The sequence below is a fragment of the Nicotiana sylvestris genome, chromosome 5, assembly GCF_000393655.2.
Source record: "Nicotiana sylvestris chromosome 5, ASM39365v2, whole genome shotgun sequence".
In the NCBI taxonomy this organism is placed as follows: Eukaryota; Viridiplantae; Streptophyta; class Magnoliopsida; order Solanales; family Solanaceae; genus Nicotiana; species Nicotiana sylvestris.
The window spans coordinates 3416793-3436984 of NC_091061.1; the positions used below are offsets into that span (position 1 = coordinate 3416793).

The 20192-nt window shown below is 39.9% G+C and overlaps 1 protein-coding gene across 1 annotated transcript; it reads right to left on the minus strand.

The window, feature by feature from the left end:
- Positions 1-9761: 9761 nt before the first annotated feature.
- Positions 9762-18776, minus strand: LOC104235114 (UDP-glycosyltransferase 75C1-like). Its single transcript, XM_070147445.1, has 2 exons — positions 18463-18776; positions 9762-10770 (listed from the first exon to the last, which is right to left on the minus strand). Exons 1-2 carry the CDS (start codon positions 18774-18776, stop codon positions 9762-9764), a joined length of 1323 nt encoding a protein of 440 aa, XP_070003546.1.
- Positions 18777-20192: the final 1416 nt, after the last annotated feature.

Here is a 20192-nt window from a genome sequence, read left to right on the forward strand (position 1 = left end):
GCACACTAACCTAAAAACATCATACGGACTTGCTCGTGCATTCAAATCACTAAAATAACATCAACAACTATGAATTTAGCTTCAAAATCATGAAATTTTCTTAAGAACTTAAAATTTCCAATTTTCTCAAAAACGATCCGATTCACGTCGTTTCAAGTCCGTTTCTTACCAAATTTCACTGACTTACCTTAAACCACATATAAGACCTATACCGGGCGCTGGAACAAAAATACGGGCCCGATATCATTAAGTTCTAAATGCATTTCATTTCCAAAACTCATAAAAAATATTCAGAAAAATAATTTTCTTTAAAAATTCATTTCTCGGGCTTGGGATCTCGGAATTCGATTCCGGGCATACGCCCAAGTCCCATATTTTCCTACAGACCCTCCGAGACCGTCCAATCACGGGTCTGGGTCCGTTTACCCAAAATGTTGACCGAAGTCAATTTATACTCATTTTAAATGCAAAATTCATCATTTTTCAGAGATTTTCACAAAATGGCTTTTCGGCTATGCGCCCGGACTGCGCATGCAAATCGAGGTGATGCCGAAAGAGGTTTTTAAGGCCTTGGAACGTAGAATTCACTTTTAAAACAAGTGATGACCTTTTGGCTCATCATATCCTCCACCTCTAAAACAATCGTTCGTCCTCGAACGGACAGAAGAAGGAAGTACCTAAGTCGGGGAAAAGATGGGGATAACGGTTCCGCATATTGGACTCGGACCCCCAGGTCGATGCCTCGGCGGGCTGACCTCTCCACTGAATACGAACAGAAGGAAAACTCTTCGATCTCAACTGACGAACCTGCCGGTCTAGAACAGCTACCGACTTCTCCTTATAAGACAAGTCCTTGTCCAAGGGGACAGTACTGAAATCTAACACGTCAGATGGATCACCATGATATTGTTGAAGCATGGACACATGAAACACTAGATGCACGACTGATAAGCTCGGCGGCAATGCAAGTCTGTAAGCCACCTCTCCCACTCGATCAAGAATCTCAAACGGGCCAATAAACCTAGGGCTAAGCTTGCCCTTCTTCCCAAATCTCATCACGCCCTTCATAGGAGACACTTGAAGCAATACTCGCTCACCGACCATGAATGCCAAATCTCGAATCTTACAGTTGACATAAATATTTTGCTTGGACTGAGTTGTGCGAAGCATATCCTGTATAATCCTGACCTTCTCCAAGGCATCCTGAACCAGATCTGTACCCAACAACCGAGCCTCTCCCGACTCAAACCATCCAACTGGCAACCGACACCGCCTACTACATAAAGCCTCATAAGGAGCCATCTGGATACTCGAATGGTAGCTGTTGTTGTAGGCAAACTCTGCTAAAGGCAAAACTGATCCCACAAGCCTCCAAATTCAATGACATAAGCTTGGAGCATATCCTCCAAAATCTGAATAGTCTGCTTGGACTGGCCGTCCGTTTGAGGATAAAATGATGTGCTCAAATCAACCCGTGTGCCCAACTCTCGCTGAACTGCCCTCCAGAAATGGGAGGTAAACTGCATACCTTGATTCAAAATAATAGACTCGGGCACACCATGAAGACAAACAATCTCCCGGATATAGAACTCAGCTAACTTCTCGAAAGAGTAGGTTACTGCCACAGTAATGAAATGTGCTGACTTGGTCAGCCTATCAACAATAACCCACACTGCATCGAACTTCCTCTGAGTCCGTGGGAGTCCAACAACGAAGTCTATAGTGATACGCTCCCACTTCCACTCAGGAATCTCAATCTTCTGGAACAAACCACCAGGTCTCTGATGCTCGTACTTAACCTGCTGACAATTCAAACACCGAGCCACATATGAAACGATGTCCTTCTTCATTCTTCTCCACCAATAATGCTGCTGCAAATCCTGATACATCTTCATGGTGCCCGGATGAATAGAGTATCGGGAACTATGGGCCTCCTCTAAAATCAACTCTTGAAGCACATCCACATTAGGCACACAAATTTGACCCTGCAATCTCAAAACTCCATCATCACCTAAAGTAACTTGCTTGGCACCTCCGTGCTGCACCGTGTCTCTGAGGACACACAAATAGGGATCATCATACTACCGATCGTGGATATGCTCCAATAAAGAGGAACGAGCGACCGTGCAAGCTAACACACGACTGGGCTCAGAAACATCCAACCTCACGAACGGATTGGCCAAGCCTGAATATCCAAAGCAAGTCGTTTCTCACCGACCGGAATATAAGCAAGACTGCCCATACTGGTTGACTTTTTACTCAAGGCATCTGCCACCACATTGGCCTTTCCGGATGATATCAGATGGTGATATCATAATCCTTTAATAGCTCCAACCACCTTCTCTACCTCAAATTTAGCTCCTTCTACTTGAACAAATGCTGCAGACTATTGTGATCTGTGAACACCTCACATGCCACGCCATACAGATAATGCCTCCAAATCTTTAACGCGTGAACGATGGCTGCTAACTCCAAATCATGAACCGAATAGTTCTTGTCATGGATCTTCAACTGCCGTGAAGCATAGGCAATGACCTTGTCATCCTGCATCAACACCGCACCAAGTCCAATATGAGATGCATCATAATAAACCATATAAGTCCTAAACCTGTGGACAAAACCAACACCGGTGCCATAGTTAGAGCTGTCTTGAGCTTCTGGGCACACTTGTCAGACCATCTAAATTGGGCACCCTTCTGGGTCAACCTAGTCATCGGGGCTGCGATAGATGAAAACCCCTGCCAATCTCAAGAAACTCCGAATCGCTATAGCTGATGCTGGTCTAGGCCAGTTCTTGACTGCCTCAATCTTCTTTGGATCAACCTGAATACCCTATGCAGATACAACATGACCCAGGAATGTGAGTGAACTCAACCAGAACTCACATTTTGAAAACTTGGCAGACAACTGACTATCCCTCAAAGTCTGAAGAACCACTCTAACATGCTGCTCGTGCTCCTCTCGGCTATGGGAATAGATCAAAATATCATCAATGAAGACTATCACGAACAAATCCAAGTAAGGCCTGAACACTCGGTTCATCGACTCCATAAAAGCTGCTAGGGCATTTGTCAACCCGAATGACATCACCAAGAACTCATAATGCCCGTACCGAGTTCGGAAAGCTGTCTTAGGGACATCGGATGCCCTAATCCTCAACTGGTGGTAGCCAGATCTCAAGTCAATCTTCGAGAATACCTTGGCACCCTGAAGCTGATCAAACAAATCATCAATCCTCGGCAATGGATACTTATTCTTGATTGTAACCTTGTTCAACTACCGGTAATAATACACATTCTCATCAATCCATCCTTCTTCTTAACAAACAACACAGGCGCACCCCAAGCGAAACACTAGGTCTAATGAAACATTTCTCAAGCAAGTCTTACAACTGCTCCTTCAACTCTTTCAACTCAGGCGGGGCCATATGATACAGCGGGATAGAAATGGGCTGAGTGCCCGGAGCCAAATCAATACAAAAGTCAATATCCCTGTCGGCTGGCATACCCGTAAGGTTTGAAGGAAATACCTCAGGAAACTCACGAACAACCGGCACAGAATCAATATAAGGAACCTCAGCACTAGAATCACGAACATAGGCCAAATAGTCCAAACACCCCTTCTCAACCATACGCCGAGCCTTCATATATGAGATAACACTACGGGTAGAATGACCAGGAGTCCCTCTCCACTCTAAACGAGGTTAACCCAGCAAGGCTAAGGCCATAGTCCTGGCATAACAATCCAAGATAGCATGATAAGGTGTTAACCAGTCCATCCCTAATATGACATCGAAATCAACCATGTCCAGAAGAAGCAAATCTACACGAGTCTCAAGACCCCCAATCATGACTACACACGAATGATGGACTCGATCTACCACAATAGAATCACCCACCGGTGTAGACACATAAACATGAGTACTCAAAGAATCACTAGGCATGACCAGATACGGTGCAAAATAAGATGACACATAGGAGTACGTAGATCCAGGATCAAATAAAACTGAAGCATCTCTGCTACAAACCAGAACAGTACCTGTGATAACCGCATTAGAAGCCTCAGCCTCGGGCCTGGCTGGAAAAGCATAATATCGGGGCTCGGCCCTGCCACCCTGAACTACATCTTTGGGACGGCCTAAGCTCCACCTCTAATACCTCTACCCCACCTCTAGCTGGCTGGGCGGGCTATGGAACACTCGGTGCCTGAACTATAGCACGGGAACCCTGATGCTGAGAGCTGCTCAGTGCTCGAGGGCAAAACTTAGCAATGTGACCTATATCACCACAAGTGTAACAAGCCCTCGGCTGTTGAGACTGCTGACCCTAATGACCTGAATGACCACCCCGAAAAATCTGAAACTGCGGTGCACTGATTGGAGCTGGTGGTGCACTGTAGGACTACTGATTAAAATATTTTATATGGGAAACACGACCACCTAAAGCACCGTGAGAAATCTGAAGTGCTGACTGAAAAGGCCTAGGAGGATGGCCTTTACCATACGAATCTCTGCCTCCAGATGAGGTACCACTGAATCGGCCTGAATGATGAGGCCTCTTGTCAGACCCCTAACCACCCCCCTATGATAGAACCATCTCAACTCTCTTGGCCAAATTGGCCGCCTCCTGGAAAGAAATCTCACTCCCGGTCTCCTTGGCCATTTGAAGTCAAATCGGCTGAATAAGTTCCTTAATGAACCTCCTCCCCCTCTCTCTCTTGGTTGGAAGTATGATAAGAGCATGACGGGCCAAGTCGATGAATCTGGTCTCATACTGAGTAACTGTCATGGAACTCTGCTGGAGACGCTCAAACTGCCTCCGATAGATCTCCATCTGAGTAATAGGGAGAAACTTCTCCATAAATAACTGAGTAAACTACTTCCAAGTCAAGGTTGGTGAATCGGCTGGTCTAGCCAAGCAATAATCTCTCCACCAAGTCTTGGCGGATCCAGACAAGTGAAAAGTAGCAAAATCGACCCCATTGGTCTCCACGATCCCCATGTTCCTGAGAACCTCATGACAACTGTCTAGATAATCCTAGGGATCCTTAAAAGATGCATCGCACTGAAAGTAGTAGTGAAGAGCTTGGTGAACCTGTCCAACCTCCACAAAGCATCGGTAGACATAGCTGCTCCATCACCGGTCTGAGCTACCACACCCGACTGAACTGCTCCAACTGGCTAAACTACTGGAGTCTAGAACTGGGGAGCTACCTTCTCCGGAGTGCGAGTAGTAGGAGTATGGGCTCCTCCTCCAGCTTGAGAGACGGCTGGTGCTACAGGAAGCAAGCCTGCCTGGGTGACACTCTCCATAAGGCACACTAGGCGGACGGGAGCATCCTGGAGTACGGGTGTAGCAATAAACCCCTCTGGGATCTGAGCTGGGCCTATTGTAACTGCCGGGGCTGGAACCTCATCATCAAAGTCAACCTAAGGCTCAGCCGCTGGTGTTGCTGCTATGGGCTAAGCTCTGCCCCTACCTCGGCCTCTAGCACAGCCTCGGCCTCGCCCTCTGCCTCTCGTGGGAGCTGATGCTAGGGGCTCGGGCTGCTGGTCAGTAGATAAGGAAGTGCGTGTTCTTGCCATCTGCGAATGAACAGAGTAGAAATTTAATTAGCATTGAGAAACTAAACCGCACGACAGGAAGGAATAAATGTGAAGTTTTTCCTAACTCTGTAGCCTCTGGGGGATAAATACAGACGTCTCTGTACCGATCCCTCAGACGACTAAGCTTGTCTTTGAACTGTGAGACACATGTAACCTAGAGCTCTGATACCAACTTGTCACGACCTGGATTTTCCACCCTCGAGAGTCGTAATGGCGCCTACTAATGTGAGCTCGGCAAACCAACTATTGAACAAATAACCTTTTTACCCTTTTTATTCTCTTTAACCGTTATAAAGCAATAACGTGTAAACAACGAAAATTTAAAATAAGCAGAAGAAAAGCAATAGAGTATCTAAACATGGAACTAATACAAGTGTTTAAGCCTCAACCACCCAGAACTGGTGTCACAGTGTCACAGACGATCTAAGATTTACTACATACAAATCCGAAAAATAAATGATACACTGTTTCTGAATTAAGGAAATGAAACAAGGATAAAAGGATAGAGGGAGACACCAGGGCCTGCGGACGCCTGCAGGTCTACCTTGGATCTCCACGTAGACTGAAGGTAGCCACCCAATCTATGGTCCAAAAGATGCTCCGAGATCCGCACATAGTGCAGAGTGTAGTATCAGCACAATCGACCCCATGTGCTGGTAAGTGCCTAGCCTAACCTCGGCGAAGTAGTGATGAGGCTAGGACCAGACTACCACATAAACCTGTGCAATTCAACTATATACACCGGAAAAGAAGAACAGAAATAAACAGTCAAATATGGGAGGGGTAGCATGCTACGGGGAGATATCAATTCAGAATAGAAAAACAACAGGTAATTGAAGGAAACAGTAAATCTTGGATATCATCAAAGAACCATAAATCAATAAGTGCACGGCATCACCCTTCGTGCTTTTACTCTCGTCCTCACCAAAGTAGTCAAGTAATGAAAATGTGCACGGCATCACCCTTCGTGCTTTTACTCTCGTCCTCACCATATATTCAATATAATCTGCACCAAAATACGGGCCAGATACCATCAAGTTCTAAACGCATTTCATTTCCAAAACTCATAAAAATTTCCAGAGAATAATTTTCTTTCAAAATTCATTTCTCGGGCTTGGGACCTCAGAATTCGATTCTGGGCATACACCCAAGTCCCATATTTTCCTACGGACCCTCCGGGATCGTCCAATCACGGGTCCGGGTCTGTTTACCCAAAATTTTGACCGAAGTCAATTTAAACTCATTTTAAATGCAAAATTCATCATTTTTCATAGATTTTCACTAAATGGCTTTCCGGCTACGTGCTCGGAATGCGCAGGCAAATCAAGGTAATATCAAAAGAGGTTTTAAGGCCTCAAAATGCATAATTCACTTTTAGTGCGGAGTCTCAAAAGCGGCCTGGGAGTCGCAGATGCGGTGTTGGGCAGTCAAGGGAAGGACCGCCGGTGCGGAGTGTTGGCTGCATCTGTGCAAGCGCAGAAGCGAAGGAGTTGACTGCAAAAGCGGAAGAAACCCATAGAAGCAAAGGGAGCCTCGCACCTGCGAAGCCGCAGGTGCGGCTACTATTCCGTAGGTGCGGGAATGTCGCTGGGCAGAAGGGTTTTATAAAACGAGACTTGGGCCACTTTTCTCCCATTTTCATTTGGTTTGGACAATTTTTGAGAGCTTCAAGGAGAGATTTTCATCAAGCAATTCTAGGTAAGTGGTTTCTTCTCATTTGTGAGCTAAATACATGAATTATACATGGATTGGAACATGGAAATTTGTATAAATTGTGGGGATTTTGGTAGAAAGCCTAAAATTTGGTATTTTGGATCTTGACCACGAATTTGGGTATGAAATTGAGAATAAACCATATATTTAAGTTCGTAATGTTATGGGTAATGGTTATCTTCAAAAAATTTCGGAATCCGGGTACGTGGGCCCGAGGGTGATTTTATCGACTTTTCAAGCGGAGTTGGAAATTGTTGTAAATAGGATTATAATGAGTATTTGAGTATGTATTAATGGGTTTGCATGATTATTAAATAATTTTGGAGCATTGGGCATCGGTTTGAGTCGTCGGAAGGGCTTGGGAGCCGGTTATGGAACTTCGGAGTGAAGTAAGTCTCATTTCTAACCTTGTAAGAGGGAATTAACCCCATATGTGAACTAAATTATTGTGTGCTTCTATTTGTGGGGGCTACGTATGTACGAGGTGACGAGAGTCTGTACGTAACTACTAGATATGCCTATATCCGGGTAGTTTTAGGCTCACATCATGCCTTGTTGATATTGTTATTGATTTATGTCTATTGCTTGCCTTAAGAGGGAGCGAGATTGAGTTTGGTTATTAAATGTTTTGAAAGGAGTGAAATTGAATGATATAAAATTTAAAGGGTTTCATTTGAACTTTGTAATTTCGAAAAGAATTGAGGAATATTATAATAGCTTAAGAAATCTATGTGTAACCGCGTCACATGTATATTTCGCGAGTGGGGTAATTTTCTTAAAAAGCTACAAGCTGAATTTCTCTTATTTTGAAAAAGAGTTAAGAAAGAGATATGATTTTAATTTTAAATTCATATTTGACCGCGTCGCGAGTATGATCCGCAAGCGGAGAGATTCCTTAAATTTAAATTTGACCGTGTTGCACATATGATTCGCGAGTGGGGTATTTCCTTCTACTATTCTTATGGGAACGGACCATTCGCCTCGACAGGATTTATGTACCACACTCTCATGGGAAAGGGTCGTTCGCCTCGATAGGTTAATAGATGCATCTGTAGTTCGCATTGTTCGACCCTCGGCAGTGCACAATTTACTTCTATGTTGGATCGGGCCGTACGCCTCGGCATTTCCTATGAGAATAATATATATATATATATATATATATATATATATATATATATATATATATATATATATATATATATATTATTCTCATGGAATCGTGCATAACATTTGGCTAGAAGCTAGTGTATCGGAAGGTTTTTCCCTGATTTGAATTATGACAACCTCTTGATGATATCTACTATATATATATATATATATGCTCCCGTTACGGAGGGAACTTGCTAGTTGAGAGCTTGAATAAAATTCTAAAGAGGGGAATTGTACCACCTATTTTATACATGTTTATTTCATATATTTACTCTGTATCATATTTATTTACTTCTTTACTGTATTTGATATTATTGGACCACTAGTAAGTGTCGAAGTCGACCTCTCGTCACTACTTCTTCGAGGTTAGACTGGATACTCACTGGGTACGCGTTGTTATTGTACTCATGCTACACTTGCTGTGCATTTTTATTGCACATGCACATGTATATCTAGTGGCCTAGCAGGCGCAGCGGCATGGTTGATACGGAGATTTGGGTGAGCTGCATCTCTCGAGACGACCCGCAGCCTGCAGAGTCTCCTTCAGAGTATTGTATTTTCTTTCTGTCCAAATTTGTATTCCGGACAGTTATTGTACTTTATTTTATTTCCTAGTGATTGCTCATGCACTTGTGACACCGGGTTCTGGGATGATTATGTGATATTCAGTATTAAGATTTGAAAATATTATGAATTATCCTGCAAAGTTTATCTTTTTACTAGTTAAATTAAAAGAAATTTATGATTTCAAAAATATTAAAATGAGAGTTTAATTAACTATTTAGTGTTGGCTTGCCTGACAAAGGTGTTCGGCGCCATCACAACCTTTAATGAATTTTGGGTCGTGACCGGTCGGTTTGATAGGAAAAACTGATGTCCCCATAAATCTGGTATTATTAACACAATGTTTGGTTACTATACTGCACCTTTTTAAAGTTACGCAATACTATTTTATGCATGATAAATGTACAATAAAAATGTAAGTATTAGTAAGGTATGGACTAAAAACAACAAAAGTTATAAAACGAATTATGTTTTAATAGCAAATAAGCAACAAAAAAACACTCTTATTATATATTGTATAAAAAAATTGAATACATCATACTACAACATCATCAATTTATGTATTGCACAATTTTTGCATTATTAATTCCTGCATAATTTATCTCTAAATCAAACGATCATTAAGAATTTATGCATCTCTCATAATCCATTATGCATGGCTTAAGAACCTCATCAACATAAGCCTTTAGATTCACATTAGATGAACCATCTTCTTTCATAGTATTTTTAGTTATGTCACTCTATTTCTTTGCGTTTTTCTCAATTCCTCTCCTTCCTTTCCACCCCCCATCACAATTTCTATGCAAATCTTGAACTCGGCCGCTTCACCAACGCCTTCTTCATTCGCATTTACTCTCACACCAGTCTTCCAAACATCTTGAATAAGCTTAGAATTGCAATCTTGATCGGTCCAAAGTGGACACGCCACGACAGGAATTCCAAAAACTAAGCTCTCCAGAGTCGAATTCCATCCGCAGTGAGTCAAGAAACAACCTAAAGAAGGGTGTTGTAAAATCTCTACTTGAGAACACCAAGACACTATTTTTCCTTGCTTTTCAAGTTCCTCTTTGCAACTTAAATTTTCCATTGGTTTTTCTCCATTAATTACCCACAAAAATGGCCCTTCACTTCCTATCAATCCTTGAGCAATCTCTTCCATCATTTGTTTAGGTAACTCAGAGTAGCTACCAAATGCTACATAAACTACCGATGCATTAGGCTTTGCATTCAACCACTCCATGTAATCTTTTGAACGTTGTCGCAAATCACCTCCATGAGAAGTATCAGAAGGATTCTTTCCATCAAGAAAAGATGAAGGAAACAAAGGCCCAATCCCTACCATATTCACATTCTTTATAGCCCTCAATGCCTCAAATTCCAAAGCATCAAAAGTGTTCGCAAGCACTATTTCATTACTTTCACTATTTATTAACTCAACATGCTCTTTCATAGTTTGAATTAGCCAGTCCATAAGTCCATCACTTGAAAGCAAAATTGATGGAATCTCACGAATACTTACAAGAAATGGAAGCCCGGGAATTTCAAGGGATTTGTCCTCATCAGGACAATTCTTGAATGCATCTTTGTAACTAGTGAAGTAATAGTAGTAGAGGTCTAAAAGTGTGGCTGGTTGAATCCATAGAAGTGTGGCTGGAGAATTAACCCTTTTTGCCACTATGCCAACCCAAGAGAGCACGGTCGTATGGATAATACGCGAAAATGGGCGCCCCTCCTTCGCCCTACAAAAAAACAGGAATTTCGTCACTAAAAAGAAAATTTCCTCTCTAATCATATTTAACGTCGGATTAATGACTAGAAGCAACTCCAAAATATAATTATGGGTTGAAGCTAATATATTCGTGTAAATTTTAATGATTTTTCACATATATATCTATGTCTCGTGTCAAAATATTAATATCGATTGAACCCATTAAATAAAGGCGTCATCCGCCTTTATTAACGACGACAAATCCCCCCCTCTTCCTGTTCGCTCTTTTCTCCTTCTTCTTTTTCTTCTTCTTATCTTTTTTCTCCTCCTCTTCTTCTCACCCTTTATGAGCCGAGGTTCTATTGGAAACAACCACTTTATCTTCGCTAGGTAGGGATAAGGTCTGCGTATACACTACCCTCCCCTGACCCCACTTATGGGAATATACTTAGTTTGTTGTTGTTGTTGAATCCCCACACTGATAGTTAAAAAGAAAAAGAAGCTACATATAAAGTGTAATATATTCTTAATGGTGCGAACTTGGTTCGAAGTGGATAATATCACATCATATTAACAGTATCTTTGAGCTAACTTAGCCCGACACTACCAAAACATTCGTCGCTAATTCCTTTTTTTTTTAGTAATTGTTGGACTTTAAGCATTAGGCTTTAAAGACTTTAAGCATTGGGCTTTAAAGTCCAAGAGTGTGAATTGGGAAATGGTGGGAAATAAAATGGAGGAAAATGAAAATTTGAATCAAGTGAGCTTTTGTCATGAACTTTGTACCACATTGGTGAAAGACAACTATACTTGTGTATATAAATATAGGATCACTTCTTAGAGCTCTTAAAAGGAGTTGAAGAGAATGAACCCTCGCACCGTCGTCGTCGCTCGCTCGGCTCGGCTTCGGCTTCGGCTTCGGCTTTGTCAAACGATCGATAAGATTATTTTTGGACAAAATTTATTTAATTAATTATTTAATAATTAATTAAATGCCACAGTTCATTAACGGAATTAAGCTGCCTTTGTTGAACGTTGATTTCCCTCCTGAACAGACACATTTTCCTGAACAGACATCACACCTTTTTCCGATAATTGCCTATAAATTCTGAGGCATGGCTTCTTTTTCCAGACACTGAAAAATACATAGAACTCCCTTCCTTCTGAAAATCCTGCATGTTTTTTGCAGAATCTCTTCTAAATTCGTAAGTGTGATTTTGCTCTGTTCTTTGGGTTCGTTGGTATCCTGCAATTTGTATTGCCACTGTTGCAAGAAGGTTTATTCCATTTCATCCTGAGAGGATTTAATCCATTACCTTGGCAACGTGTGAAGGGGTTAAAATTCCTTAAGGACGCACAAGCAAATTGTGGACTCGGAATATTTCTTATAGTTTACTGTTTTTATAGTTTTTTTTCCTAACAGTCTTTCTAATTTTCTGTTTTAACACAATAGCGTTCACAAGCTTAAGGAATTTTAAATCTAACGTTTCTGTGTTGAAATATAAATTAAACTGTTATCTATATTTTGTATACTGGTTTGGAGACTAAAGCCTTCGTGCTTTCTACTCCAATAATTGTTCTGTCTGGTTTAAAGTATAAAAAAACTTTACCGGAATAATAAACGTACGGGTTTGAAGTATATCAGAACTTCAACATTGTTACGTGTTGTATGTTTGGTTTGGCATTCAGTTTGAAGATATCAAAACTTCACTGATTTAACAAAGTTTTGTTTTGTTTCCAACTCTACAGAAACATGACGAATGAAAACCAAACTAATGGAAATGTTGCTGGAACGGGTGCTACTGTTATGAGTGTTGTTGCCTCGTCAAGACGTTCAACTCCTGCTCATGCTATGGCACCAGCAGAAAAACCTGGAAAGTTTTCCGGTATTGACTTCAAACGTTGGTAATTGAAGATGCTCTTCTATCTTACTACATTGAGTTTGCAGTGATTCATCAAGGAGGATCCTCTGGTCCTGGCTGAAGGCACTCCGGATGACGAACGATTTGTTGTAACTGAAGCATTGAAATATTCTAATTTTTTGTGCAAAAACTACATTTTGAGTTGTTTGGAAGATAGCTTGTACAATGTCTATAGTGTCATGGAAACTTCCAAAGCGTTATGGAATGTGATTGAGAAGAAGTACCAGACTAAGGATGCCGGACTTAAGAAGTTCGTGGCTGCAAGGTTTTAGGATTTCAAGATGATTGACACTAGGTCGGTCATAACTCAAGTCCAAGAATTACAAGTCATTGTGCATGACCTCCTTGCTGAAGGTATGACCCGAATCGATAATTTTATTAATAAGATTTATCTTGTTATTAATTATGAATTTATTATTGAAGGTATGGTCATAAATGAGTCCTTTCAAGTCACCGCTTTCATTGAGAAGCTACCTCCGTTGTGGAAGGACTTTAAGAACTATCTAAAACACAAGCAGAAGGATATGACACTTGATTGTTCGTTTGAGGATAGAAGAAGACAACAAAAATGCTGAAAAGAAGTCACGTGGAAACTCAACAATAATAAGGGCTAACATTGTTGAGGAGGCGCCACAAAATAAGAAGGGAAAGAAGGATTTTGGACCAAAGAATTACCCAAGCAAGAAACAGTTCAAGGGTAATTGCCACAACTATGGAAAATCTGCGCATAAGGCCGTGGATTGTCGTGCACCAAAGAATGATAAGAAAAAGAAGAATAAAGCTAACATGGTTGAAAATGCTGAAGAAATGGAGGACTTGTGTGCGTGCCATGTTGTCTGAATGCAACTTGGTAGGAAATCCTAAAGAATGGTGGATTGATTCTGGTGCCACCCGCCATGTTTGTGCTAACAACGAGTTATTTTCTTCCTATGCCCCCGCAGGACCTGACAAGACAATTTTCATGGGAAATTCGTCTACAGCCAAAATTGGAGTTGGCAAGATTGCGTTGAAGATGACGTCGGAAAAAATTGTGACTCTAAACCAAGTTCTCCATGTTCCAGAAATTCGCAAGAATCTTGTTGTCTACCTCACTTCTTGTCAAGAATGGATTCAAATGTATTTTTGTTTCTAATAGTGTTGTACTAAGTAAGAATGATGTGTATGTTGGAAAAAGGTTACCTGAATGAGGGCCTTTTTAAGCTAAATGTAATAGCAGTTCCTATCAATAAAGTTAATGCTTCTTCTTACTTACTTGAGTCAAACACTTTATGGCATGCACACTTAGGTCACGTCAACTTCAAAACATTGCGAAAAATGATAAATTTAGAAGTATTGCCAAAATTTGATTGCATTAATTCTAAATGTCAAATATGTGTGGAATCAAAGTATGCTAAGCATCCTTATAAGTCCGTTGAAAGGAATTCAAGTCCCTTAGACTTAATTCACACAGATATTTGCGACATGAAGCCAACACCATCTCGCAGTGGGAAAAAATATTTTATTACTTTTATTGACGATAGCACGAGATATTGCTATGTTTATTTATAGTAAATATGAGGCAATTAATGCTTTCAAGCAATACAAGGGTGAAGTTGAAACACAACTAAACAAAAAGATCAAAATGATAAAAAGTGATAGGGTGGCGAATATGAATCTCCTTTTGAAGAAATATGTTTGGAAAATGGCATTATTCACCAAACAACTGCCCCTTACTCTCCACAATCTAATGAAATTGCAGAGAGAAAGAATCGAACGTTGAAAGAGATGATGAATGTGTTGTTGATAAGTTCTGGTTTACCACAGAACTTGTGGGGGAAGCTATACTTACAGCTAACCGAATAATTAACTGTGTACCTCATAGTAAAACACAGTCCATTCCTTATGAAAAATGGAAAGGAAGGAAACCCAGCTTGAAATACTTCAAAGTGTGGGGGTGTTTAGCTAAGGTACAAGTTCCTAAACCTAAAAGGGTTAAGATAGGTCCAAAAACGGTTGATTGTGTATTTATTGGATATGTAATCAATAGCAATGCATATCGTTTTCTGGTTCATAAATCAGAAAATCTTGAGATTCACGTTAACACGATAATAGAATCAGATAATGCTGAATTCTTTGAAACTATTTATCCGTATAAAAAGGAAAGTGAATTGACCTGCCAAAAGTCAAAATGACCTCGGGAGGAAATAATGGATGGTATGCCTAATGAGGAAAATCCGAGAAGAAGTAAACATCAACGGACATCTACTTCATTCGGTCCAGATTTTCTGACTTTCCTACTAGAAAATGAGCCTCGTACCTTGAAGGAAGCAATGTCTTCCTCAGAAGCACAATATTGGAAAGAAGTTGTCAATAGTGAAATAGAATCCATATTGAGCAACCATACCTAGGAATTGGTTGATTTTCCTCCAGGTAATAAAATATTGGGTTCTAAATGGATTTTCAAGAAGAAAATGAAAGACGATGGTACTATTGACAAATACAAGGTAAGACTTATTGTCAAAGGATTTAGACAGCGAGAAGGTCTTGACTATTTTGACACATACTCGTTGGTAACAAGAATTACATCCATTCAGATGCTAATAGCGTTAGCCGCCTTGTATGGTCTTCAGATCCATCAAATGGATGTAAAAACAGCCTTCTTAAATGGTGATCTAGAGGAGAAATTTACATGAACCAACCTGAAAGGTTTGTGGTTCTGGGAAAAGAAAAGAAGGTGTGTTGACTTGTTAAGTCCCTTTATGGACTAAAACAAGCACTTAAGCAATGTCATGTGAAATTTGACCAAACAATGTTGTCAAATGGCTTTAAGATTAATGAATGTGATAAGTGTGTTTACATTAAGAACGTTCCAAATCATATAGTCATTGTTTTCTTATATGTTGATGATATGCTAATAATGAGCAAAGACATTGCCGACATTCAAGCTACTAAGCGTATGCTTGCTAGTAAGTTTGCTATGAAAGACTTAGGAGTTGCCAATGTAATTCTAGGAATTAAAATCCAGAGGACTCCTCAGGGTCTATCTTTGTCTCAATCACATTACGTGAAAATGGTACTTGAAAAATTCAAACACTTGGAATTTAGAAGTGCAAGAACTCCAATTGACTTAAACCATCATCTTATAAAGAATAAAGGTGAAAGCACGTCTCAATTAGAGTATGCTCGTGTATTAGGAAGCTTAGTGTATATCATAAACTGTACACGTCCTAATATAGCTTGTGCAATAAGTAAACTTAGCCGATTCACAAGTAATCCTAACAAACATCACTGGGTGGCAATGAAACGAATTCTGGGATATTTGGAATATACCCAAGACTACGCTTTACATTACAATAAATATCCTACGGTTATCGAAGGATATAGTGATGCAAATTGTATAACCGGCTCAACAGAAACAAAGTCCACAAGTGGATATGTTTTTACTGTTGGTGGAGGAGCAGTATCTTGGAAGTCTTCCAAACAGACGTGCATCGCTCGCTCTACAATGGAATCAGAGTTTATAGCTTTGGATAAGGCCGGCGAAGAAGTTGAATGGCTTCGAAATTTCTTAGAAGACATTTCGTTCTGGCCAAAACCTTTGGCTCCTATGTGCATACATTGCGATAGTGAGGCTACAATAGGACGGGTAGGGAATGTTATGTATAACGGAAAGTCTCGTCATATACGACGAAGACATAACACCGTTAGACAACTACTTTATAGTAGAATTATCACTATTGATTATGTAAGATCAAATGATAATGTGGCGGATCCGCTTACAAAAGGCTTAACTAGAGAGGGAGTTGAGAAATCATCTAAGGGAATGGGACTATGGCCAAGGACAAGTCAACATGGCGGTAACTCTACCTAGAATTTTGGATATTCCGAGATCTCAGTTCAAGGAGCTCAAACAAAGTTGTGATTGACCGGTTCAACATTGTCCAAATAAAATCTTTGGTCCCTTCTCGTGATGAAGACAATGTTCAGTAACAAGGATAGAACTTTACACGTTCTTTAATGATTGCCTAAGTTTGATGTGGTATTTATCAAATAGTGTCAATCTAAAGTATTACACGTTTAGGAATCACCTATGTAAGTGTGAAGTGTAAGTCACTTCAATGAGAATTCTGTAAGGCCAATTCTCTACGCACTTATGAAACCAGGTGGTGTTCATGGATGAAACGAACACAACAATGAGAACCAAAAGACGGTTAAGGGTTGATTGTGTGACATATGGTTGTCTAGGTATACACTAAAGTTCAACGGTTCAAAGATATCAAATCTACCGATTGACCGAGTATATCCGACATATGTTCACTATGGAAAGTTCAAAGGGAAACCTACTTATCCAGATGCAATTAATCCTTACTTGCAAATCACACAGCTTTCATCTATGATCATTCTTGTTACAGCCATTCCCATTCATGTGAGGGATTGTTGGACTTTAAGCATTGGGCTTTAAAGACTTTAAGCATTGGGCTTTAAAGTCCAAGAGTGTGAATTGGGAAATGGTGGGAAATAAAATGGAGGAAAATGAAAATTTGAATCAAGTGAGCTTTTGTCATGAACTTTGTACCACATTGGTGAAAGACAACTACACTTGTGTATATAAATATAAGATCACTTCTTAGAGCTCTTAAAAGGAGTTGAAGAGAATGAACCCTCGCGCCGTCGTCGTCGCTCTCTCGGCTCGGCTTCGGATTTGTCAAACGATCGATAAGATTATTTTTGGACAAAATTTATTTAATTAATTATTCAATAATTAATTAAATGCCATAGTTCATTAACGGAATTAAGCTGCCTTTACTAAATGTTGATTTCCCTCCTGAACAGACACATTTTCCTGAACAGACATCACACCTTTTCCGATAATTGCCTATAATTTCTGAGGCATGGCTTCTTTTTCCAGACACTAAAAAATACATAGAACTTGCAATTAATCGTTACTTGCAAATCACACAGCTTTCATCTATGATCATTCTTGTTACAACCATTCCCATTCATGTGAGGGATTGTTGGACTTTAAGCATTGGGCTTTAAAGACTTTAAGCATTGGGCTTTAAAGTCCAAGAGTGTGAATTGGGAAATGATGGGAAATAAAATGGAGGGAAATAAAAATTTGAATCAAGTGAGCTGTTGTCATGAACTTTGTACCACATTGGTGAAAGACAACTACACTTGTGTGTATAAATATAGGATCACTTCTTAGAGCTCTTAAAAGGAGTTGAAGAGAATGAACCCTCGCGCCGTCGTTGTCGCTCGCTTGGCTCAGCTTCGGATTTGTCAAACAATCGATAAGATTATTTTTGGACAAAATTTATTTAATTAATTATTTAATAATTAATTAAATGCCACAGTTCATTAACGGAATTAAGCTGCCTTTACTGGACGTTGATTTCCCTCCTGAACAGACACATTTTCCTGAACAGACATCATACCTTTTCCGATAATTGCCTATAATTTCTGAGGCATGGCTTCTTTTTCCAGACACTGAAAAATACATAGAACTTCATTCCTTCTGAAAATCCTGCATTTTTTTCGCAGAATCTCTTCTAAATTCGTAAGTGTGATTTTGCTTCGTTCTTTGAGTTCGTTGATATCCTGCAGTTTGTATTGCCACTGTAGCAGGAAGGTTTATTCCGTTTCATCCTGGGAGGATTTAATCCATTACCTTGGCAACGTGTGAGGGGGTTAAAATTCCTTAAGAACGCACATGCAAATTGTGGACGCGGAATATTTCTTATAGTTTACCATTTTTATAGTTTTTTTTCCTAACAATATTTCTAATTTCTGTTTTAATACAGTAGCGTTCACAGTAATACCTATCAGTAAAGATTTCGGACACAAACTCGGACCCAAGAACAGTGAAGGAAGCATAAAACTCCCGATACTCATCGAGGGATTTGCCAATGTTGGGGTAGCCATTATCATAGCCATCAGAAAATGGAGCAAACGTTAAGCCTTTGATAGAGTGAAGATTATTAGACCTGCAGTTTAATGCTGATAGACTTGTGGAGAAGGTGACATTTACTCCAAGCTTGATAAAACGCTTGGCAAATTGAAGAGAAGGATTATTTTGGCCTTGGGATGGGAAAGTTACAAGAAGAACATGGCAATTTTCTTTCATTTTGGCCATCTATTTTTTGTTTTTGGATATGTAAGCTAAAGAAATTTGGAGCATATATATATAGATTCTACTGTCTCGAAGGTTCCGATAGAAAGAATGATTGATTGCTTGAATGCCGGGCCATCTACTCGCGAAATCACCCAGGTCTCTCAGCTCCTTCCTAAAGAAGTGAATTAATGATCGATCAACGGAGGGAAAGGAATATCGGAATTGGGATGCCTGGACTCGGTCTTTCTGGTTCCATTGGTTGGTAGGTCTTAACTTCTGGGTTAGATCTCGATACGAAAGGAATATAAAGGGCGGGCGTCGAAACCCCATGCTTTGAGAGTTCCTTTCTGCCAGCACTTTCTCTACCCGGGAGTCACTTCATCAGTACATGGGGCTACTGTCCCAGGATGCCAAAGGTATGATCCACACATTGAAAGTGTCAACGTTAACTCACACGCGCCACCCTCACCGGGTAAATCCGGAGAAGAATGGAAGATGGTGCAACATCGAATCCTCTTACGTTACTACGAATGGAATCTTAGCCCACCTCACTTGCTTTCTTTACTGCATAAATAAGGGCATAAGCGAAGTCAAGTGATTCCCGTCTAACTAGTGTCTGAGAGTAAGCAAGCTACCTTCATTCAACAGATATATATATATATATATATATAAAGAAATTTGGAGCATATATATATATATATATATATGGGAGTTCAATTTTTCAGAATAAAGCTTAGAAGTCAATTCACAAGTAACCTACAAATAATAGATGTGATTTGGTAACATGAAATAAGGATAATATTTGGCAACGTAAGGAGATTATGATGACAATTTAGATTGGGTGGCCTATGGCATTATGGCGATTAACATATCTATTTTAGAGGCGGAACTAGAGTGGCGGCTACAGGTTCGGTCCAACTCAGAGCTTTTGTTATTGTGGGAGGGGGAGGGAGGGGTAAAATGCTTTCTAACTAAAGCGACTTCAAACCCAATGCTCGAACTCGAGATTTTTAATTAAAAATGAAGGAATACTTATCACTCCACTACAATCTTTGTTAGTTGTTTTACCTCTATCATTAATAGGTTATAATAGAGCATGTTAAAAATGAGCCCAATAGTTCTAGGTTGATCTTTGGAAAGCACAAGATTTAGCCCCATCTTAAAGATTTAAGCCAATCTTTTTTAGCCTTTAATAAACACATTCTAGTTACCCTTTCTAAAATTCATTAGATTATCAGAAAAACTACTTGTAGCCAATTCATTACTAGTTTTACATTTCAAATTAAAGGTTCACTTTTCCTTTTCTGTTTGTCCCAAATAATTTTCACTTTTAAAAAAGATTAGTTACCTCATCTAGCAAAGGTTGATACCTTATTTTAAATAAATACTTTTTTAAAAAATTATATTCTATAACTATTTTTTGATTTTTTATAGTCA

Excerpts from the sequence above, each read along its gene's own strand:
- LOC104235114 (XM_070147445.1), bottom strand. The coding sequence starts at position 18,776 with ATGGCCAAAATGAAAGAAAATTGCCATGTTCTTCTTGTAACTTTCCCA. Across the intron at positions 10,771-18,462 it reads TCCGAAATCTTTACTGATAG|GGCGAAGGAGGGGCGCCCAT; the intron begins GTATTACTGTGA and ends GTTTTTTTGTAG.